Raw genomic sequence first — 24,040 nt, 5'->3', positions numbered from 1 at the left:
CACTTTAGTCCTCAACACCCATATCAGTGTAGCAACAGCTTCCCCTCCACTTTACAAAAGAGGAAACCAATGCTCAGAGAGGTGAAATAACTCACCCAGGGTCACACTGTAGTAGGCAATACCCTTTCAAAGAGAGATCAGATTTTAAACATGCTCAAAGCCCTTTTGGTTATTACCTTCCCTATAACATTCCCTGAGCCCAGTGGGTTTCCTCCTGCTACACAGCCCTGTGGGGACCCTCTGCTCTTCTGGAACATCTTTCTTCTCCAGATCTCAACTCCAATGCCGCCTTGTCCAGGAAGCCCTCCTTGACTATCCCTGACAGTGCTGGTATCCCACCATGTATCTCTCCTCCTTGGCCTTTCTCTTTATAGCAGTTATAATTTTACATTTATTGGTGTGATTGGTTAACTTCTGTTTCTTGCAGAATCCTTGATTCCTCTAAGGATACAGGTCTGCTGTCTGCTCCCCCATCTCCTCTCCATAGTCCTAAAACCTGGCCCATAGGAAAGACATAGAGAATGTTCTTGGAGGAAAAAAATGAATGACCAAGAGCACAGAATGTTCACCGATGCCTCTCATCAGGGGACGGAAGGGTAAAGCCGATCATGCTTGTCTACTAGATTCATCTGTAAGTTAATTACACATCACTCCTGAGCCCTCTCACCAGGCCCAGTGGTCTCTCAGAGCAGACCTGCTCTGTTCCTGCCAGCTCCCAGAGGGAAGGACTGTATCAGATGGGTTTGTTTCCACACACCCAGCACATTGCCCTGCTCAGGTCAGTAGCAGAGGTGCCTGTGATGGGGCAGAGCTAAGAGGGATCTAGGAGAGCATGGGACGGGGCTGGAGCTAGGAGGGCACGGGACAGGGGATGTGATGGGGATGTGAGGTGGAGCTAGAAGAGGTTGATTGGAAGGAAGAGGTGTCTGTCAAGGTCCCAGAGAAAGAAGTACATGAGCTAAGTTGAGCAGTAGGTGAGTGTCAGGGCAGGCAGAGCACGGAACCTGTCCCACTGGACACCATGAGGCCATGGAGGCTGGTACTAAGGTCAGGAAGGGGCAGGAGTTACAGCTGGGAGGGACCCACGGGCACCATCAGGTGTTCATCAGAGATCAGTTATCAGGGATCTGAGCACATGAGGTGTGATTAAGGCATTCTAGCTGGATTTGTGTAGGTCACTTCTTTTTTGAATTTAATCTCCAGGGAGTCAGCCTGGGCTAGGCAGAAGCATTTGAAAGTCAGTGACCAATGGGTGGGAAGTGATGGTGTGGCCGTGGATGGGATCACTTAGGAGAGGGTACAGGGAGAAGGGAGGGGGTGTAGGACCCACCCTGAGAAACAGGCCAGCAAAGGAGACCCCCATGAAGCAGGGCACAGGGTGGGGAGAAGTTCCAAGAGAAGGCTGTTATGGAAGCCGAGAGAACAGATAAGGCAGGTAAGCATGGTTGCTATGGAGGTCAAGGAGGACAGCGACTGAGAAAACCATGGTGTCCCTGGATGAACACACGGTGAGAGCTGCCTGTTCAGGACCTTGCAAGGCAGGAGCCGCCTCCCTCAGGGCAGACAACCAGGAGGAAGGGCCTGCGGTCTCTTCACCCACTGCAGTGCTGATCTGCAAAGTCTCTAATGCCTTAATGTATTGGGTTGGCCAAAAAGCTCCAATTTTTTTGCCAACCCAATATTTGTGTGTTTTATAAAAGTGAAGTCGGTTTGAAATATGTATCACAGGGAAGAACTCCCTGCTGGATGAGTTGAGGGGGGAGGGGCGGTCACCTTGCTGGGTTTCAGTAAGAGCGAGGGTGGTGGGGCCTGCACGGAGGGCACAGATCTCCAATCTCCAGATGAAGAATGAAGCTCAGAGGAGCCAAGTAATCTGCCTAAGGGGCACAGTGCAGGGGTGGGTAGGGGACTGTCTGCCTCCAAAGTGGTGCCTGTGAGTCTGGAAGGCTTCCAGGGGGCCAAGCCTTGTACCCTAGTGGAGAGTATGAACACTCAGATCAGAGAGTTGAAAGTCAGAAGTCAGTTTACAGAAGGTATCATCCTGCTGCTGGATTCTGCAGATGGAGAAGCACTGGGCCTGAGCCAACAAGGGCATCACAGCTGAACAGGCGGGGAGCCCAGGTCCCCATTGAACACAAAACTCCCTACCAGTCTCATTTAAAAAATACAGACTAACATATAGCACAGGGAACTGTATTCAATATCTTGTAATAACCTATATTGTTGTTCAGCCGCTAAGTCACATCTGATTTTTTGAGACCCCATGGACTGCAGCATGCCAAGCTTCCCTGTCCTTCATTATCTCCCGGAGTTTGCTCAAACTCATGTTCATTGAGTCAATGATGCCATCGAACCAACTCATCCTCTGTCAAGCCCCTTCTCCTCCTGCCCTGAATCTTTTCCAGCATCAGGCTGTTTTCTAGTGAGTCAGTTCTTCTCATAAAGTGGCCAAAGTTTTGGAATTTCAGCTTCAGCATCAGTCCTTCCAATGAATATTCAGAGTTGGTTTCCTTTAGGATTGACTGGTTTGGTCTCCTTGTTGTCCAAGGGACTCTAGAATCTGAAAAAGAATCTATCTCTACATATCTATACCTATATATATCTGAATTACTTTGCTGTACACCTGAAACAACACAACATTGCGAATTAACTATACTTCAGTAATTAAAAAGAACTACAGACCTACAAACTATTCATTTCTAAAATCCCATCTAAATAATCTAGGCCCAGAGACAGAGACTGGCATCTGTACGGTATTTACCTCTCTGAAGCCAGCCCTTTGCTTAACTAAGAAAGAAAACCCAAGTGAAAAGAGCCAGCTACGATGAACCCAGCAAAGAGAAAGCTCAGGCACATCTCCGGTCCATGTACATGAGACAGAGAGCATCCACCCTTGTTGAGCTTTCCCTGCTCAAGACAAACATCCTCCTGGGCCTCTCCTTCCTGATGCAGGCACTGAAATCAGAGGATAATTTTAGATTAGGCAAACAAATTTCGTAATCTCGTTCCTTCCACCTCGTGCTTTTCTTACAAAGTCAGGCACTGCTGAACACATGCTGTGCTGACCTCAGGCATGCTAGCGCCCCTCCGCCACAGCCCCGCTGGTTCTGGCTGAAGTCACGAAATCTGCCGAGGCCCAGGCTGGTCACCGGCTTGCTGGAGTCACATGCTGCTGCTGCCAGTGTGTCCGTGGGATGGTGGGTAAAACCCTTACAGCTCAGAATATTAAATTTGAAGACGCGCATGTTAATTTCACTGAGGACATTTTTTACTCTGAAGAAAAGCAGCATATTGCTCTGCATTTCCAGTATGGTCTGGTTTTCAGCCAGTTTCCTAAATTTAAGGCACTAAAAACATTGCCTGACACTTTTTTTCTGATTCAGCAGATATTAGACAAGATAGAGGTTTGCTCTGGCTTTTTTGTCCACTGTACTCTTGACCTTCCAGTTCACAAAGGACCTCGGTGCTGTTTCTTCTGGTTTTCCCTCTGTGTTCTTTTGATTTGCCTGCTGCATTTCCCATAGCACTTCTATTCAGACTTTTGAAGTTTTGGTCCAGGACAACCAAAAGCCTGCTCTTTCTTCTCTGTTCCTGCTACACCACCTGTGACAAAGCAACCGCTGTGCCTCTTCCATCTATCAGTCTCTGGGTTTGGCCACAGCCCAGTGGAGTCGTGGGACCGTCAGCCCCACTGGAGTCAGAACCAGGAGAAAGACTTTTTTTGGTGACCTTGTAAGAGTGGCCCTGTGTGGACAGATGTTTATGAAGACACCCAAGAAGCTGACAGAAATATTTATCTTGCATCCAAACAAATAGCAGTAGCACCATGGTTTAGACATTAGATAGAAGTACTTCTTGACCAAACACCCATTGTGTTACCCTAAACCCTCATAACAAGCCATGATAAGAACACAGAGGCTCTCAGGGGGCACAAAAGTACCCCCTGCCCCACAAGGCACTCAGCTAATAAGTGGCAGAAACTAGATTAAATTCAAGTCCATCTGCCCCCCAAGGCTGTGGTCCTTCCAATCCATGCTTTGTGGTCCATCCTAGTGCTGGAACTAACTGAAAGTTGGGGTCACACTGGGATGACTGTTAACCAGGCCCGCAAGGCATGTTGTCCTTTACCAGGATTTTAATGGTATTTCAAAGCATGGCCATAAAATAATTATTACATGGGTGGATTGACCTTTGTCTTCTGTGAATCATATGTTGTTAACAGAAGTAGGAGTTAAAAATCCCAGCATAGCTTGGATGAAGGTCAAAAAAGGAGTATAATTTTTGGTTTGTTTAAAAAGCTACAAACACATTCCTGGTTTACTATTTAATGTGTTACCAAGTGGTTTATTTTTCCTTAGTTTAAAAAAGTACCATAGCAACTACATTATTATTTGAAATACTGAAAAGCATTGCATCTTTAGATCCAAGACCTCTGAGATTAAAGTGAAGGAATTATTTGCTGGTTAATATCAAAGAATAAAGTGAGAATCCCTGGTGGTGCAGTGGTAAAGAATTCGCCTGCAATGCAGGAGATGCGGGTTCAGTCTCTGGGTTGGGAAGATCCCCTGGAGAAGGAAATGGCAACCCACTCCTGTATTCTTGCCTGGGAAATCCCATGGACAGAGGAGCCTGGCGGGCTACGGGGTTGTAAGAGTTGGACATGACTTAGCGACTAAACACCACAACCATCCAAGAATAAGATCATGAACTTAAGAAATAATCATTAAAACAACCCTCCAAACCCTTGGATAGGAATTGTTAGAATACATGGTAGTACTCCCCAGTATGTGGTCCTGACCTGGCGTGACCTCTGAGACTCATCGGACATCCTGGGGACTTACCAGAGACGTGCGGGCCACGGCCTCCACCACAGCGTCAAACACCTTCTGGGGCAGGCGCAGCAGCGTGGTGCCGCTGTCCACGATGGCCTTGTCTGCATTGTACTAGAACAGGGGATGCGGGTGGGGAGAAGGCACGTGAGCAACAGGGCACCCACATCAATGCACGGTCCAGCCTGCCATCACCCTGCTTCTATTATACACACATTCAGTAGTCATGGTACCTCTTTGGTGGCTACAATTCATTTCATATTCTCAGAACTTGGGAACCAAGAACTTCCTCACCCAGTGTTCTCACTACAGATAAAGAAACTGAGGCCAGAAAAGGGCAGTGATATTACCAAAATCAACAGCTTAATTCAGGACTTTTCTCTTATTCAGCAGTGGCTGGATTCTGTAAAGGACCACCACCCTCCCCACCCACCCTACCCTCCTGACAAAGAGGGAAGACCCATTTGTCTTTAGAGGTTGAAATGACACTCTAAATGTTATTTATGTGCTGCTGCTGCTGCTGCTAAGTCGCTTCAGTCGTGTCCGACTCTGTGCGACCCCATAGACGGCAGCCCATCAGGCTCCTCCGTCCCTGGGATTCTCCAGGCAAGAGTACTGGAGTGGGTTGCCATTTCCTCCTCCAGTGCATGAAAGTGAAAAGTGAAAGTGAAGTCGCTCAGTCCTATCTGACTCTTCGCGACCCCATGGGCTGCAGCCTACCAGGCCCCTCCGTCCACGGGGTTTCCCAGGCAAGAGTACTGGAGTGGGGTGCCATTGCCTTCTCCGTATTTATGTAAATCATGCAAAATCAACTCTCTACTACTCCATTAGCAAAGAAAGAGGAGGAAGGGCGGTTTTTCAACAGATACACCATATTTCATTTAGAATGGAACCAAAGCCCCATTCAATAAGAGAATCTTACAACACAGAGACATTGCCGGCCTACCCCCACCTCATTCTTTACGTGGCTGAGGGGGAAGGTGGAGGTCAGTGGGCCAAGACCAAACAAGTCACCCAGGCTCTAGGGACATAACTGGATGGGCAAGGCTGCCAGGGGGTGGAGTGAGCCATGGGCAATTTAATCCTCCTGTTCCCACGGCAAATCCCTGAGTCATACGACCAAATACACCAATCAGGTCAAAAGAAGTAAGGATTTGTTGAGGTAGCAGGTGGGAGGAGCAAAGAATTGTGAGAAACTGAAATACAGCAACTGATTCATATTCTTTTCAAATGTAAAACTAATTTCAATTTAGAAAAACTCTAACTTAAATAGTCTTGTTTGTTCACAGAATTATCATGCCTGTGTGTGTATGAAAAGCTTGTATACGGAAATGTTGGAGTAGGACGATCTCACTTTTATTGTTTTCTCTGTTGTGGCAAGGGTGGCAGATTGGGAAGGGGGGCAGGAGAGAACGAGGAATATGAGAATCAAATCTCCAAAGGTGATTATACTCTCCAGTACACACACACACACACACACACACACACACACACACAGAGTTTGTACTTTATTTGTAGACTTAGGACAGAAACGCCATCCCAGGGGACTGGACCATCCCTTATCAAGCTTTGATTGTTTCTTCAGAGGCATCTCTGTATGTGAGAATTCATGGTACAATGTGATGGTTAAAGGGAAAGGCAATGATGACAGGTACAAATACAATCAACGCTGATGAAACGCTGGTGGTTTTTAAAAACAATTCTGAAAATGTTGGAGATCATCACAATCATGTCATTATGTGCCACAAATAAGCCAAAATGCAGTGAGAGGTGTGAACGAGGTTAACGAGAGATGCGGTTTCCCAGCTCTGCCTCCTCTTAGCACCATCAGCCACCCACATCTTTAGATCATAATGTTTCTTCGAGTGAGAACTGTGTAGTGGAGGGGGAAATGGGGGATTAGCTGTGGATGGAGGATAAAGCTGATGATGTATTTCTGGTTTCATTTTGCTTATTTTTAGTCCCCTTTTACTCTGATAAAAACCTTGCTTACTTTACTCTCTTGAATAGAGTTTAGGGACCATCAGGCCAGGATGATGTGGTTCTACATAGCTTTTTTCACTCATCATTTTATGCTAATTCCTCTTTTTCAAGAGAAGGAATTGAAGGGAAGCAATTAGAGGGAGGGTCATTGATATAAAATTATCTACAACAAGGCCCTGTAACTTTTATTGTCATGAGCTTTTGATTTATCTTGCAATGTAATGCACAGTCTGATTTCATATTCAGGTAGTAGCTGAATTAAATATGCAAATTTAGTGGCCCAGGCACACACAGACAAGGAGACACAAAGAGATAAGAGTAGAAATACCTCTCTGCAGTCCAGATTAAGGCTCTGGCCTCCAATTTCCAATTTTAGAATTTCTATCTGATAATACCACTCTTCCTTAATAGGGGTGTACCAGATGTCTCCTTTGTACAAAGTTGGTTCAATTCCACCTAGGACCTGGGAAGGAAAACATTTACATATTTAAGAGAAAAAAAAAATAGGCATATAACAAAGTTACACAGAGAAGCGTGCTTTTTTCCTTTTTAAATTCATTTTTTAATTGGAGGAAAACTGTTTTGCCAATGTGGTGTTGGCTTCTGCTGTATAACAAGGCAAATCAGCCATAATTATACATATATCACCTCCCTCTTGAGTCTCCCTCCTCTCACCCTACACCATCCCTCCAGGTCATCACAGAACGCCAGGCTGGCCCGTGTTATACAGCAACGTCCCACCAGCTATCTATTTTACATATGATAGTGTATACATGTTGATGCTACTTTTTCCATTCATTCCACCCTCTCCTTCCCTCACTGTGTCCACAAGTCCATGCTCTACATCTATGTCTTCATTCCTTCCCCGCAAATAGGTTCATAAATACTATTTTTTAGATTCCATATATATGTGTTAACATACCATACTTGTTTTACTGATGAGAAGCATGCTCTTATAAGGCAAAACTTCACTGGAATCAGTACTTCCAATTTAACAGGATGTTATAAACAAATGCATATGCCCAGAAATTAAACAAGGAACATTCTGGGGCCATGTGTTGGAAGATCAGAGACTTTTATGTCCTGCTCTAATCAGGATGCTTTGATAATTTCTCTTATGTAGAGGAAAGGCATATAGTTCCAGCTTTCTGATACTGAGATCCTCCCCCACCCCATCCCGGCCATGGGCAAAGAAATGCAATAAAATGGTTAACCACACAGACTGACAAAATTCAGTTCCTCAGAAGACAAAGGATGGGTTCCTGCCCCACATGTTGGCATGGAAAAAGGAACAAAAGAGCTTCTCCAATCAAAACTTCATTTTGGAAATCTGTATAACATCACCCCTTGGTTTACCCTGGGGTAAAGGAGAGGCTTACCCTCTCCTCTGAAAAGGCGGTAAAAAAACAGGGTGCTGAAAGCACATGTGTTTTTAGCACACAAGGCAGATGAGGCTGCTTCTCACAGTTGGAGAGCAAAGGGGTCAGCATCACTGCCCTGGGGGGCCCTTCATGTGCATTCTCCCCATTGTCTCCTACTGTAGACGTCTGGGTGCAGGCCCATCAGGGAGACATGGCATGGCATGTTCCCAGCATTGGTTCTGTTTCACTATGTGTTTCTCTATGTGTGTGTGTGTATATGTGTTGGTATGTGTGTACATCTGTACATGTATTTGTATGTATGCATGTGCAAGTATGTATTATGTAAATCTCTGTGTAACTATATATAGTGTGTGCATGCATGCATGCATGTATGCACAAATGTGTGTATATGTGTATATGCATGTGTATATACTTGTGAGTACATGTGTAAGCATGTGCATGTGTGTAAGCATATGTGTGGTGTGTATATGTATGTGTGTACATATGTGCACATATGTGTGCATGTGTATATATGTGTGTGTGTTGTGTGCATGCGCATGTGTTTAAGTATGTATCAGTTCAGTTCAGTTGCTCAGTCGCTCAGTCATGTCCAACTCTTTGTGACCCCATGGACTGCAGCATGCCAGGCTTCCCTGTCCATCACCAACTCCCAGAGCTTGCTCAAACTCATGTCCATCGAGTCAGTGATGCCATCCAACCACCTCATCCCCTGTCGTCCCCTTCTCCTCCTGCCTTCAATGTTGCCCAGCATCAGGGTCTTTTCCAGTGAGTCAGTTCTTCACATCAGGTGACCGAAGTATTGGAGTTTCAGCTTCAGCATCAGTCCTTCCAATGAATATTCAGGACTGATTTCCCTTAGGATGGACTGGTTGGATCTGCTTGGAGTCCAAGGGACTCTCAAGAGTCTTCTCCAACACCACAGTTCAAAAGCATCAATTCTTCAGTGCTCAGCTTTCTTTATGCTCCAACTCCAGTAGTCATGACTGGAGTATGTCATGACTAATGGAAAAACCATAGCTTTGACTAGACAGACCTTTGTTGGCAAAGTGATGTCTCTGCTTTTTAATATGCTCTCTAGGTTGGTCATAGCTTTTCTTCCAAGGAGCAAGTGTCTTTTAATTTCATGGCTGCAATCACCATCTGCAGTGATTTTGGAGCCCAAGAAAATAAAGTCTGTCACTGTTTCCATTGTTTCCCCATCTATTTGCCATGAAGTGATGGGACCAGACGCCATGATCTTAGTTTTTTGAATGTTGAGTTTTAAGCCAGCTTTTTCACTCTCCTCTTTCACTTTCATCAAGAGGCTCTTTAGTTCTTCTTCGCTTTCTGTCATAAGGGTGGTGTCATCTGCATAACTGAGGTTATTGATATTTCTCCTGGCAATCTTGATTCCAGCTTGTGCTTCATACAGTCCACCTTTTTGCATGATGTACTCTGCATATATATTAAATAAGCAAAGTGATAATATACAGCCTTGACGTACTCCTTTCCCTATTTGGAACCAGTCTGTTGTTCCATGTCCAGTTCTAACTGTTGCTTCTTGACCTGCATACCGATTTCTCAGGAGCCAGGTAAGGTGGTCTGGTATTCCTATCTCTTGAAGAATTTTCCAGTTTGTTGTGATCCACACAAAGGCTTTGGTGTAGTCAATAAAGCAGAAGTCGATGTTTTTCTGGAACTCTCTTGCTTTTTTGATGATCCAATGAATGTTGGCAATTTGATCTCTGGTTCTTCTGCCTTTTCTAAATCCAGCTTGAACATCTGGAAGTTCATGGTTCAGGTACTGTTGAAGCCTCACTTGGAGAATTTTTAGCATTACTTTGCTAGCATGTGAGATGAGTGCAATTGTGCAATAGTTTGAACATTCTTTGGCATTGCCTTTCTTTGGGATTGAAATGAAAACTGACCTTTTCCAGTCTTGTTTTGTTGAGTTTTCCAGATTTGCTGGCATACTGAGTGCAGCCCTTTCACAGTATCATCTTTTAGAATTTGAAATAGCTCAGCTGGAATTCCATCACCTCCACTAGCTTTGTTCGTAGTGATGCTTCCTAAGGCCCACTTGACTTCAGACTCCAGGATGTCTGGCTCTAGGTGAGTGATCACACCATTATGGTTATCTAAGAGGTTTTTTTTTGTATAGTTCTTCCATGTATTCTTGCCACCTCTTCTTAATATCTTCTGCTTCTGTTATGTCCATACCATTTCTGTCCTTTATTGTGCCCATCTTTGCATGAAATGTTCCTTTGATATCTCTGATTTTCTTGAAGAGATCTCTAGTCTTTCCCATTCTACTGTTTTCCTCCATTTCTTTTGTATTGCTCACTTAGGAAGGCTTTCTTATCTCTCTGTGCTATTCTTTGGAACTCTGCATTCAGATGGGTATAGTGTATGTATAAGATGTGTAACTGTGTAAGTATGTACATGTGTGTATATGCATGTGTATGTACTCCTGTGCATAAGGTGCTCTTATCTCTCCAACAAATTTATGAAATCCCAGGCCCCCCTCCCCAGAGCACAGCAGACCTATCACCCTGCCCCACAGGTCCTCATATGCCTCTCCCTCTGAGACCCAACAAAATCAGTTACCTTGCAAAGGAACATTAAAAAAAAAAAAGCTTTAAAGGAATTTGGGGAAGCAATGAGAATCATTTTATTAGATAGCAGGATGCTTAGGAAAGATTTAAAAATACCTAATTTTATCCATTTTTAAGGCTATAAAGTAAGGATTATCAAAACTTGTACAACACCTATGTATCTCTATGTGTCTAATATTTCTATCAGAGTCTTAATAAAGCAGGAAAAACAGCCCCACTGGTTTGTGATTTTTTTTCCCCCTTTAAGACTAAAAGATACCCACAAGACTACCTCCGTTGGTACCAGATCCAGCTACTGGCAGTCCGGCCCCACACATCTGCATGGAGAAAACGTTGGGGATTTTTGCTTGTGCCACGAGGGAATCAAAGAAGGTCTCCAGAGAACTTGAAGGCTGCAGGAGGGGCAGGGAAACAAGGCAGCTGATTAAGGACTCCAGGGTAGACAGGGGTCACCCTGTGCAGGGACCAGGCCTGTTGTACAACATGGCATTTCTTTCTATTTAATATTTTCAAGGTTAAGAAATAAACAAGCTCATGATTAAGTCCACTAATTTGGAAACCTCCAATAGAACACCCTGTGACTTGGTATTTTTCCTTTTGGGGCAGTGTCTCTGTTGGGAAGATAAGATAGTATTTCCTGAAGCTGTGAAGCGGTGTCCCATTTATCATCTGGCCACCTCGTGAGGCCAGCGTGAGAAGATACAGAAATGGGTTACCTAGGTAGGTGGTGGAGTCTAATCTTAGACATTTCGGAGTAAGGAGAGAACAGGGTCTCCAGGAGCTGCCTTTGCAGCTTCATAAAGTTTTTTTTTCCTACCCCTTTCAGTCATAGTCATCCATCATGCAAATGACAGGTGCCTGACCCAAGAGAACAGTTCACATCCCAAACCCCTGGGAGGAGGCTTAGCTCTGCTGGCTGTCTGCTGAACTCTGGTGACCAGAAAAGGAACAATGCTACTGTTGTGATCAGAAAGGACCGATGCTATTGTCCTGCAATTTAAAAGCCCATTATTCCTCATTGCCTTATGTCAATAACATCCTCTGAGCCTCCTTACATGTAACCATGACTTCGAGAACAACCCCATTTCTCTAGAATTGAAAAGGAAGGATGGTTTGTGAACAGGTCTTAGCTGGGGGTGGGGGAGTCATAGGTAATGGTGATGAGGAAAGAAACTCATAGATCCATGTTTCCATTTTGGCTTTGAGAACTGGGAGAGATTAGAGTTTGTTACTATGAGTGGTTTGTTCTTGATGAAAACTCAACAATTGTAGCAGCTTAGATGCTCCAGGCATCTTCTGGCCATCCACAGTAAATACAGGGAAGGATTATTCATAATCTGTAGTAACTGAAACTCTAATTCTGGAGGCAGTGACAGCAGTGTGATCAGACAGAAACCTTCCTATTTGTTTAGCTCCTTCGTATCTGGCCTCCTATCGCTTTTTTCCCAGCCTCTGTGAACTCTGACAGAATTTGGCACAATGTCTCTGTGTAATTGTAGCCTAAACACTTTGTGTTTGGGTCAAGGAAGGAGACAAAGCACCCTCTAGAAACCAGGTTGGGTCTGGTGATGACCCAATCTGTGTCTGCCTTCATGAGAAGCAGCCAGGTAAACACAGCCTGGAATCGAATCCTGGCTCCACCCCTGACCTGCAAACTGTGTGACTTGTCCCTTTGTTTCCTTATCTGTAAAATGGGGTCACAGTCACATTCCAGAGCTCTTCTGGGGCTTAAGTGGGTCAGTACATACACAGTGCTTGGAAAAGTGCCCGGTACATGGGACAGGATCTATTATTATTGCACCAAGTCATTCTTCAGCAGGACTTAGGATCCCTTTAAGGTTTAAAAGCACACAGTTGCCCAGGACCACTCCAGAACCTGATTCAGCAGGTTGAGACCCTGAAGGTGGCCATAACCACATCTTCGGTGGGGGAGTAAAGAGCATCAGCTGGGGGCCCCTGCACACTCTGACACCCCCAGTGGGTGTTCACGGAATCTATTTCAGAAATGTCTTTGGGCCACCAACCCAGACTGCCCTGCCAGTCCTATTTCTAGCCATGTTCCACTTCCTGTAAGTCCTGCTTTGCTCTCCCCTAACCTAGGAACATGAAGCCAATTGTCGGCCATCTTGGAATTCATAGATGAAAAGATAAAAGGTCTCGTGGGGAGTTAGGACATCCAAAAAAACCCGATGCAGTCTATGCTCAAGGAAGTTTCATGTATTATTAATTCCAGATAATTTAGCTTTAAGCTACCATCTCCCAAATAACCAGCATCAAATCAATCATACATCTTTTATTTCTGAAGTCACAAGAAGAAACATGTGGTCAATTGTCAGCGAAAAGTATTTAGAAATGGAAGTTGTTACAAGTCTGGGAACTCATATTAAACTCTTCTTATGGATGTTGTTATTCAGTCGCTAAGTTACGTCCGACTCTTTGTGACCCCGTAGACTATGGCCTGTCAGGCTCCTCTGTCCGTGGGATTTCCAGGCAAGAATACTGGAGTGGGTTGCTTCTCTATGGAATCTTCCAGACCCAGGGACTGAACCCACATCTCTTGCATTTCAGGCAGATTCTTTACTGCTGAGCCACCTGGAAAGCCCTACGGCGCTGAGCTCTAAAATTCCTCTGGGCTCCGCAGACAGGGTTCTGTGCTCTGACAGTCCTCGGCAAGGGGTCAACCTCTCTGACCCTCCATCCACACGTAACTAATGCGAGCCTATGAAGTCTGCCTTCTGGGGAGGTCCTGAGACTCCACGGAAGGACATCTTGTAATGGTCTCGATCCAGGGCCTCACGGGTTGTTCTTTCTCCTTAAGAAACTACAGTGTTGGGAAATGCCCCCTGCCCTCTATGTCCCCCTCCCAGACTCCCCCCACCCACCTCATTGCCTGCATCACTTCTAGTAAACTCAAGCTGGAGCAAACATTCTTCCAGAGAGGAAACAGGACTTTCTACATCCATGATTCTTTGTTTCACGCTTAGTGCTGGCTCAAAGCCTGTCTGAACAAGGAGAAGCCAAGCCAGGGTGCCCGGTTACAGGCCAGGAGGGGTGACCTCTCCTCATGTGTGCACTAACCTACCCTGGCCTCTCGGAGCCCGGGGGCCACACTGGGGTGTCAGATCCGCCTGCCCCTGGCATCCTTTCCTTCCCGGCCAACCCCCCTCCTCCCACATGTGATCATTGCTTCCTTTCGGTGGGCCAAAGACAGAGAACTGTCCTGTGATGGTCCTGATGCTGATGAGGGCGAGGTTTCACTGTCTCTCCTCGAAGCATCACTGTTTCCACTGGCTGGTGATCCCCAGGGTGTGCCGGCAGGTATCTGGGCTCCAGTTCCAGGGTAAGGAGAAAGTAGTGTCATGCTCTCTGCCTGGCGGGACACCTCTTCCTGCAGAGGTTCCACTGGCACCCTGAGGCTCCTTCTTTATCAACATTATTTTTTAAAGATTTTTTTTTGGCCATGCCATGCAGCATATGGGATCCTAGTTGCCTGACCAGGGATTGAACCTTCATCCCCTGCATTGGAAGTCCCCTTTATGAATTTAATAAATGTATTCTCTCTTAATCCTGCCCTAATAAAAACTCCTAAACAAGCACCATCATCAAAGGGATTTATATTCTATTAACATTTGTCAGAAGGCACCGGTGACCCACTCCAGTACTCTTGCCTGGAAAATCCCATGGACAAAGGAGCCTGGTAGACTGCAGTCCATGGTGCTGCTAAGAGTCAGACACGACTGAGCAACTTCACTTTCACTTTTCACTCTCATGCATTGGAGAAGGAAATGGTAACCCACTCCAGTGTTCTTGCCTGGAGAATCCAGGGATGCGGAAGCCCCGTGGGCTGCCGTCTATGGGGTTGCACAGAGTCGGACACGACTGACGCAACTTAGCAGCAGCAGCAGCAGCAACATTTGTCAACTATACAAGTAAAATAAACAGAAAAAGACAAATGAAAAAAGTCATTCCATGGGAATATCTTACAGGAAGGCTCAAAGAATCTCGCCATTTACCTTAAATTTTAAAAATGCTTAGAGGTCTAATCAATCGTGTGAACACTGGTCTTTCGACCATGTGATTCTGACTATCTTGGACAGCCTGGACCCCACTGCTGGCCTCTCCAGTGACTGGTTTCAGAATCTTGTTCCATCATTTGATGTTTGTAGACCCCACCCATCATTCTTACCTTGGCCAGCGTAGCATAAGCCAGTCCAAGTATCCCATTCCATCTAATCCCAGGCAGAAAGAAATTCTCTGATTCAAATATGGTGGCGATGTTGACAAGAAAAGAACTGTTGAAGCCTTTGGGGATGGTGACCACGTCCTCCCCAACGAAGCCGGTCCAGCTCCCCTGCGTGTACTTCACAGTGACATCAAAACCCTTGGGGCGGTATGTGCTGGACCTGGAGAAAGAGAAGAGGTGTCGTCTCCTGTGCTCCGTCCACCTGCCGCTGTTCTGAAAACACAGCGGTCACGGCCGCCAAGACAGCCGCTCTAAGTGAGGAAGGTGTGCTTCAGCAATTCTTCCCGAGGAAGAGTCCCCGTGCTCACAAGGCATTATTTCCCACAACACAATCACTGACATTCGGGCAATGACATTTTCTGTGCCACATGTGAGGGAGTACTGGGGTCTACATGTAACCCGAGTTTAACTCCTTCCTGAGCCCAAGTATCCCCCGTAAGTCAGGTGTTGTACTTAACTGGAACGCCCCAACCAAGTGTAGGTCCGCCTGTCCCTCCAGCCCTGGGGGGACACTGCACTGCTGCTCTGTGACACAGGGAGGGGCCTGCAGCCCCAGAAGGAGGGCCAGTAGCTTGTGCCCAAAGGGGCCGCAGGTTCAAATTTGTACAAACAGCCAACGTGATGAATAAAGGTCAAGCCACACCCCCCAACACCAGGGCCAGCACTCCTCAGGGCCCCTATGATCTCCTGGCATCACAGGTTCCTTCTCAAGGCCGTCCATCTGTCCCCAAGCTGATTAGCCCCATATCAGAAGATGAAGGGTGACATAATGACAAGCTGGGATACAAGTCCCTGTGACAGCTGCACAATACCTAAGGGTAAGAGATACTGAGACAGAATCACATGAACAAGACCAGACAATGGACAGGAAGCCCTGCTCTCGGGATTTCAGAGACAGACAGTTAACAAATGAACACCTAGTATTCCAAGCAATGATAGGGTGATGAGAGCCACCCAGGGAAGAGAGCAGGGTGAGGGGTGGGAGAGAGATGTGGTGGCCACAGAGGCTGCTCTGAGAGACGACAATTATGCAAGACCTGCGTGAAGACAATAAGCTAGGGGACTCTCTGCAGGGGGACATCCTGGAGAGAGAGAGAGCAGGTGTCAAGGCCCTGGGGTGTCCAGTCCTGTAAGGTCATTCTTACACCCAGCTGAGCTTGACAACTCTGTTGGACTACAGGCCAATGATATCTCCAAGCAAATATCTGTGTTCAAACCATGCTTCCCTTAGGAAAACAATCACATTCCTAAGAGAAGTGTCCAACCATCAGTGGGATCATTGTAAATATACCTGTTTGTCTGCAGTTTTCACTTTAACATTCCATCTGTGAACATTCATACATGTTAATAAGTCTTTGCTGTAGGGTTATATGACCTAGTACGGTACTGTTGGGAGACAGAGAGGAAGTTAAATCACAGATGATATAAATTTTGGGGGGTACATGTTATAAACTTTAAAAATGTTAGGTCTATTTATTTCAGTAACTGCACTTCTGAGAATCTGACCCTATCGAAACACCCATGATGCAAATAGAGATTCACTAACAAAGACAGTTATTATGTTTTATTTATAGTAGCAAACAGCTGGAAACAACCTAAATGCCCAGTAAAAAAGGAAACAGTTTAGTAAATTATGGTGCAGAAATATGAATGGAATATTATGTAGTACTGGAAAATGATGTTGACTAAGACATTTTTAATGACATAGAGAAAAATTAAGATAAAAGAAACCTTTGTATATGTGGCAGAATCTTCTTCAAAAAAATTATTACACTCAGATACTAACAGGGCTACCTCTGGGTGGTGGGGTTTTGTTGGGGGAACTCTCATTCTTGTGGTTAGGTCCTTCCATATTTTCTGCATATACAACTTACATAATCGGGGGGGGTATTTTTAAAATGTCTGGGAGACACATTTTAGAGAAATTTAACTATACTAACTCCACAATGGGATATAAAATACAAAGAATGTTTAATTTTAATGTTTTCTGACTACTTTAGCTAACTCCACCACAATCTTAAAGAGAGAGCAGCACCAAGTGAACATTTTCTGCACACATGTCTTCTGACAACAGCAAGCACAGGCAGAAGAGTAAGCATGAATGGACCCCACGCACATGGAGTGCTAAGGGACCCACAAGAAATTACATACAGAAAGCACGTAGTCAGGCCACTGAAATGCAGGCACCCGGGGGCTGGTGTTTTCATGCCAGGTCTGAGTGCCCCCACCAATTCAGTGATGCCTGGCACACAGCAGGGGCTGCACACGTTAGGTTGAAAAGCAATGAAAATACTGAAATGTCAGTCTTTTCTGACAATTTAGTGTCATTCTTCAAATTCAAAACATTAGCACTATTGTTAACAGAAGAGACTAGTTATTTTGAAAGACTTAGAGAATATGGCCCACCACAGGGTGGGTGAGCTTTTTCTATAAAGGGCCAGAAAATAAATGTTTCAGCTTTTGTGGGTCACATGATCTCCATTTCAACTACTCTGTTCTGCTAGTGAAGAAGCAACCACAGGTGACAGATTAAACAAACACGTGTGGCCATGTTCCAATAAAACTTTACTTGCGAAAACAGGTGGCAGGCTGGAGGTAGCCTGCCAGCCCTAATTTACCAATTCTTCATCTAGAAGATCAGTTATCCCCACCAAACAATCTATAGTGCCATGACTTTCTTTTGAGAAGTTGTTTTTTTATTTTTAGTCTGTTGTGCTTAGTCACTCAGTTATGTCTGACTCTTTTGCAACCCCATGGTCTGTAGCCCGCCAGGCTCCTCTGTCCATGGGATTCTCCAGGCAAGAATATTGGAGTCGGTTGCCATGCCCTCCTACAAGGGACCTTCCCAACCCAGAGACTGAATCCAGGTCTCCTGTATCGCAGGCAGGTTCTTTACCATCTGAGCCACCAGGGAAGCCTGGTGAACCTACAGAAAACTCATTAGAATCTGCTGAGCTCACTGAGAGAAGCATGAAGCAGGCTGCCCTTCTAACCAGGCTGACCTTCTAGGCAGAACGTCCTCTGCAGTGTACTGATCAGTTTGCTACTTCCCTCATGGGTGAACATTCTGGATCCTCTGGTGCCACTTACAAAGATGTGGGAGGCAGCTGGAGTTACGCTGCCTGTGGTCAAATAGCACTTCAGCCACTTAGGAGCCAGGTGTGACTCCAGGCTAAGTTATTTAACTTCTCTATACCTCAGTCTCCTCAACTGAAAAGTAGGGACAACATAGCACCACACCTCACAGGGTTAATTCTAAAGATTAAAAGAGTTAATACTATAAACCATTTATTTTTTGAATGAATATATTATCATTATTTAAGGTATTTTATTTTCAAGCTTTAAAATTTTTATTTTCTATTGCAGTATAGTTGATTAACAATGTTTTAGTAGTTTCAGGTGAACAGCAAAGGGACTCAGCCATACATATACATGTCTCCATTCTCCCCCAAGGGCTTCCCTGGTGGCTCAGACAGTAAGGAATCTGCCTGCAATGCAGGAGACCTGGCTTTGATCCCTGGGTCAGGAAGATCCCTTGGAGAAGGGAATGGCAACCCACTCCAGTATTCTTGCCTGGAGAATTCCATAGATGGAGGAGTCTGGTGGGCTTAAGTCCATGGGGTCACAAAGAGCTGGACACAACTAAGCAACTAACACACACACACACACACACACACACACACACACACACATTCTCTCCCAAAACCCCACTCCCATCCAAGACACAACTAAACTAACACACACACACACACACACACACACACACACACACACTCTCTCCCAAAACCCCACTCCCATCCAAGACACAACTAAACTAACACACACACACACACACACACACACACACACACACACATTCTCTCCCAAAACCCCACTCCCATCCAAGCCGGCACATAACATTGAGTAGAGTTCCCTGTGCTGTACAGTAGGTCCTCGCTGGTTATCCATTTTGAATATAGCAGTGTGTACATGACCTTCCCAAACTCCCTAACTATCCCTTCCTCCTGGCAACCGTAAGTTCGTTTGCTAAGTCTGTGAGTCTCTTTGTAAACTATTTAGAACAAAACCCCAGAACATGGCAGGTACACAACAAAAGCAGCTGCTATTATTATAATTATCTAATCACTTGCTACCTTTATTCAATCTACGAGCTGCTATTAGAAAATGTAACCTTTATTCCTAGAAAATATTCCTATAATCTGTCTGAATATCCAAAACTGTTTCACTGTAAAGTCCAACAACCTCCAGGAAAAGGGGCAAGTCTCAGGTAAGACTTGGCTGAAATGCTGCAGGGAGAGGAAGAGCTTTCTATATTTCTAAAAGATGGAGTTCTTCTGTGTTCTGGAGGGCTGTCCAATAGAGCTTCTGCAATGACAGGAATACTCTCTATCTATGGTTCCAATACAGTAGCCACAGGTGGCTACAAAGCACCTGAAATGTGATTATAGATCTTCCCCAATGGGGTTACATCCTGATACACCTATTGTAAGTTGAAATTATCATTAGATTGAAAATGTATTTAATGGACTGAACCTTGTGAACATCTTAGCTCAGCCCAGCCTACTTTAATGGTGCTCAGAACACCTACATTAGCCTACAGTTGGGCAAACTCATCTATCACAAAGCCTAGTTTACGATAAAATGTTGAATATCTCCTTTAATTTACTGATTACTAAATTGAAAGTGAACAAAGCAGAATGTCTGTCTGGGTCCTCACGGCTGTCAATATATCAGTTGCCTACCCTCATGATCACTGGGCTGACAGGGAATTGCAGCTGCTGTTTCCCAACATCACAAGACAGGATTGTCTCCTTACTGCTAGCTTTGGGAGAAGCAAAACTCAAAATGCAAACACTTCTGACCAATGCTATGTAGGAAGAGTCACTAGGGAGGGCATTCCTTCTCAGTAAAAAGATGGCCACATTAGGAGGAGTGTTCTTGCCTCTTGTTACTTGTTAGCCTCCTATCTTCCTGCTGGAAATGTATATGTGATATCTGGAGGGGCAGCAGCCATCTTACCGCCGTGAGTACAAAAATTTCCATAGAATTGGTGGAACAAGTCTATTGAAAGTGGAATAAAAAGCACCAAACTTGGATTTTAATGTTGCATTGTCCAATGATTGAACTTGGATTTAGCTTCTATGACAGTGATTACCAATTAGAGGCTATTTTGCCTTCCAGGTGACATTTGGTAATGTCTGGAAACATTTTTGGTTGTCACAGCTGTGTGAGAGGGAAGCTTCTGGCGTCAAATGGAACAGAAACCAGGATGCTGTAAACATTCTCCAATGCATGAGACAGCCCCCGACAATAAAGAATCACCCAGCCCAAAATGTCAGTAGTGCTGAAATTAAGAAACTCTGGTCCATAGGTCTCAATTTCTTTAATGTTAAATAAAACATTTTTTTAAATTCAAAATTCAAAGTACAGTTTCTACTGAATGTGTATTGCTTTTGCACCACTCACTGTAAAGTTGAAAGCTAATTCGAATCATCTAAGTCAGGGACGATCTGGATAGTTTGACTAAAGAATGAGTCTGTATTTAACATTAATTAATTTAAATTTAAATAGCCACTTGTGTCTAGTAGCTACCCTTGTAGAAAGCACAGTTCTAGATAATGAGAGAAAAAAGTAATTCCTAGCTCGTATCCCCTGGGCTCCTTGAACTCAAAGAGCAAAAACCCCAGAGATGAATTGCAAGCAGCTCTGAATGTTATTAATGCATAGGTTTCAGCACTAGACCTAAAAACTATGCATTCCTCCATGTTTATGTCCTAACATCCCACCTCTTGGCACTAAAATGCTTTGGCTTTCAGCTGCTTTGGACATTAATTAACTATATTGAGAGTGAACCCCAGACAGGCTACTTTTTTGCAGCATCCATTCTGGGTGTGTAGAAACGGCCATTCATCAAGGATATGAGTAGCTAGGAAAAAGTCCACTCACAGCCACAGAATCACTTCGAACCAAATTCAGGAGACTTTCTGCCTCTGACACAAGTCTGAAGGGAATGCAGGATTGAAAAGTGAAATCAATCAAACTGAGAAGAGAAGAACCACAGAACATTTTATTAATTTAAAGAAACCCATTTTGTTTTCAGAGAATATACAGGGAGGAGGTGGGAAGGCAGAGGTCAAGAGAGTTGAATCCTTTAGTCGACTATGGCTCCCCCAAACCACTGGCCCCCCAGAGAATGTTGAGTCTCCTGGAAAATTCTGCCTGAGACCTCCCCGTGGGTCTTCTGCACATTTCAGAATTTGGACTCTACCTCAGGGATAAAGGACTTGGACCAGGTGACCAGATACCTGCCTTACTCTTCCAAGGTCTGGAAGTGACCATGTCAGAGGCAGTGGGGCCACTCACCAGCCCAGGGGCTTCTGCTCACGTTGGAGGGTCATCAACATCCTCAACCATGGCAAATGCTTCAGGGCCCCAACATGGCAAGACCCCTCCTGGACAAACTTAAGAAATTATCTAAATAATCAAGAAAAATATGTGTCATCATTAGATGGAAAGATGTAGCATGAGATCTCAAGGGCCCAGGTCAGCCTCCTTAAGGAAATAACCTGCATAATTTTCTAATATCCCAACTCTACTTATAAGCATCAATTGAAGACAAGAAATTGTTCTTTTGCCAGAACTACTCTGTGAGTTTCACCCCAGATGGAGTATAGGAGGGGGAGACATTTTAATGAAAATATAGTTAATTTCTGAATAGATTAGTATAAGGTCAGGAGGATGAGTATACTGAATCTCTCATCAAGCCACTTGGATGGAGACTATTTTACTGGCTAAAAAGAAGTACATCTAAAAAAATACATGATTGCTTTTTTGCTGTATAGTAATTCATTGGAACATTCACCACCAGGAAAAGAGTGCTTCTGATGGGACAAAGCTGCACAAATGACTGATGGTAGCCTGATGTCTGATTCCATAAATCAAAGAGATCTTGTCAAAGAACCCCAAGTCAAATCTCCAATTACTGGGACATGTTTCAGGAAGCGTTAAACCTGAATATCCAGAAACTGGGGGACTTGAATCAGAGGCTGACAAACCCAACCAGAAACCTTATTATAACTAAGAGAGATCAGAGGGACAAGCAAATACAGAAACATCACAAGGCAGCAAGCTACATCTCAGAAAAGAAACCTTTGTCAAAAATTGAGAGAGGAAGTAGAACATTCTCTCGGCTTCCATCAAATACCATGGTGGAAAGTGTAGCTTAGGCCAACTGTAAAGTGAGCTGAAAGCATCAGGCAACTTAAATGTACATAATTTACTATATACATTATGTTCACGGTTCATATCTTAACAATAATGCATTTGTGTTGACATAAACCTATGAGAACTATTTAGGAAAAACAGAAGAAAGGAGAGAGAGGTTAACATAAATCAAAGCAAGTATTTAACCTGCAAAGCACATGTGTTTGCATTGGTGATAAATGCAGGTGATTGAATAGAACTTGCCTAAAACTCAAAATGTGATGTTTCACATTTGATTCAGTTAAGAAGAAGCCTGATAACCCAGTTGAAGAATGAATGCATGCTCAGTTCCTCAGTCGTGTCTAACTCTTTGCAACCCCATGGACTGTAGCCCATCAGGCTCCTCTGTCCATGGGATTTCCCAGGCAAAAATACTGGAGTGGGTTGTCATTTCCTTCACCAGGGTTCTTCCTGACCCAGGATCAAACCCACGTCTCCTGCATGGGTAGGAGGATTCTTTACTACTGAGCCATCTGAGAATAGATCTCTTTATAAGAAAGGCAGTATCAGGGCTAGAAGCCCAGAGTGGGTCATGTTTTAAGGTACTAAATAAATTTCAACAATACTTGCAAATGAGACGGCAGGCTGAAGTCTGAATAATGGAGTTGCGAGTAGGGGTGAAACTGACAAAGCAGGGGAGTCTGGGGCCTCCCCTGCATGTTGGCAGGTTCTGCTAGTTCTCCGTTTGCTCACAAAGGACAAATATCTAGATGAGACCCTCAGGTGCTCAGAAAGCTAGGAGGAAGCCCTGAATTCTCCTGTGTGGTTAGCAGGATGGCAGGGCTAGCCATCATGGGAGTCATGAATGTTCCCAGGAGTCTTCACATTAAGTCAGGTGCAAAGGAGGCAGAGGAGCTCCATCTTTCAGTATGAAAGACAGAGCCATCTGAAACTTGAACTCAAATCTGGCTAATAAGAAAGTTAGAAGGCTGTGTTCCACTAAGGCTGAGAGAATAATGGTTCAAACCAACAATGAACAAAGTCAAAGGCAAATGAGAAAGAAGCCCATTGTCTACCGTTGATTAAATATTGTACACATATTAAATGGCACTGAACTCAGTATTTGTAATGTTGACTAGTGTTTACCCTTGAATGTTTCCATATCTGCATCTGTGTAGCAAACTGTTTGTGACAACCCTTTGGACTGCAGCCCACCAGGCTTCTCTGTCCATGGGACCTTTCAGGCAAGAACACTGGAGCATGTTGCCATTCCCTTCTACAGGGATTCTTCCTGACCCAGGGATCAAACCCGCATCTTCTGTGTCTCCTGCATTGCAGGTGGATTCTTTACCTGCTGAGTCATCAAGGAAACCCAGCAAAAGGGTAAATGGGTTGTAAGCACACTCTGACTTTTATTGACCCCTGGCTGTGCTGTTTACCTACTTATGAGTCCCTGGTTACCTTTTCCCACTCAAACTGTGGTTTGTACAAATCCTCTGCTCCAGACAACCCCTTCCCTTCAACCACTTCATCATGGAACAGAATCTGGAGTCAGTCCAAACCTCTCATTTTTATTCATGTAGCACAGGAGGCCTGGGAACAAAGGAAATATCCACCCATGGTGTTAGATTTGCACATTTCAATCTAAAAGGTAGATATACACATCACTCGAGCTTGGCTTCACTATGCCGTACTATTGTTTTCTTCTATTGTATCATGTGTCTACAGATCTGTGATGGAAAACAAAATTGCTCTGGGGAGGAACACTATTAAGGATGTATCTGAGCTCCAAGGATGTCTGCTCTT

General features: G+C 44.6%; 1 protein-coding gene across 2 annotated transcripts in view; it reads right to left on the bottom strand.

Moving 5' to 3' along the window:
* Window positions 1–24,040, bottom strand: part of BACE2 (beta-secretase 2) — a 100,715-nt gene that overhangs the window by 29,245 nt on the left and 47,430 nt on the right. For both annotated transcript variants that reach the window (XM_081574160.1, XM_081574161.1), the window contains exons 3-6: window positions 14,975–15,191; window positions 11,052–11,180; window positions 7,141–7,275; window positions 4,842–4,943 (exon numbers count right to left, since the gene is read on the bottom strand). In XM_081574160.1, the coding sequence (XP_081430286.1) occupies window positions 4,842–4,943; window positions 7,141–7,275; window positions 11,052–11,180; window positions 14,975–15,191 (583 nt within the window). The remainder of the gene's footprint in view (window positions 1–4,841; window positions 4,944–7,140; window positions 7,276–11,051; window positions 11,181–14,974; window positions 15,192–24,040) is intronic.

This window comes from Giraffa tippelskirchi, chromosome 2 (genome assembly GCF_054371585.1).
Source record: "Giraffa tippelskirchi isolate mGirTip1 chromosome 2, T2T-mGirTip1v1.2.pri, whole genome shotgun sequence".
Classification (NCBI taxonomy): Eukaryota; Metazoa; Chordata; class Mammalia; order Artiodactyla; family Giraffidae; genus Giraffa; species Giraffa tippelskirchi.
This window is presented reverse-complemented; position numbering and strand designations above follow the sequence as displayed.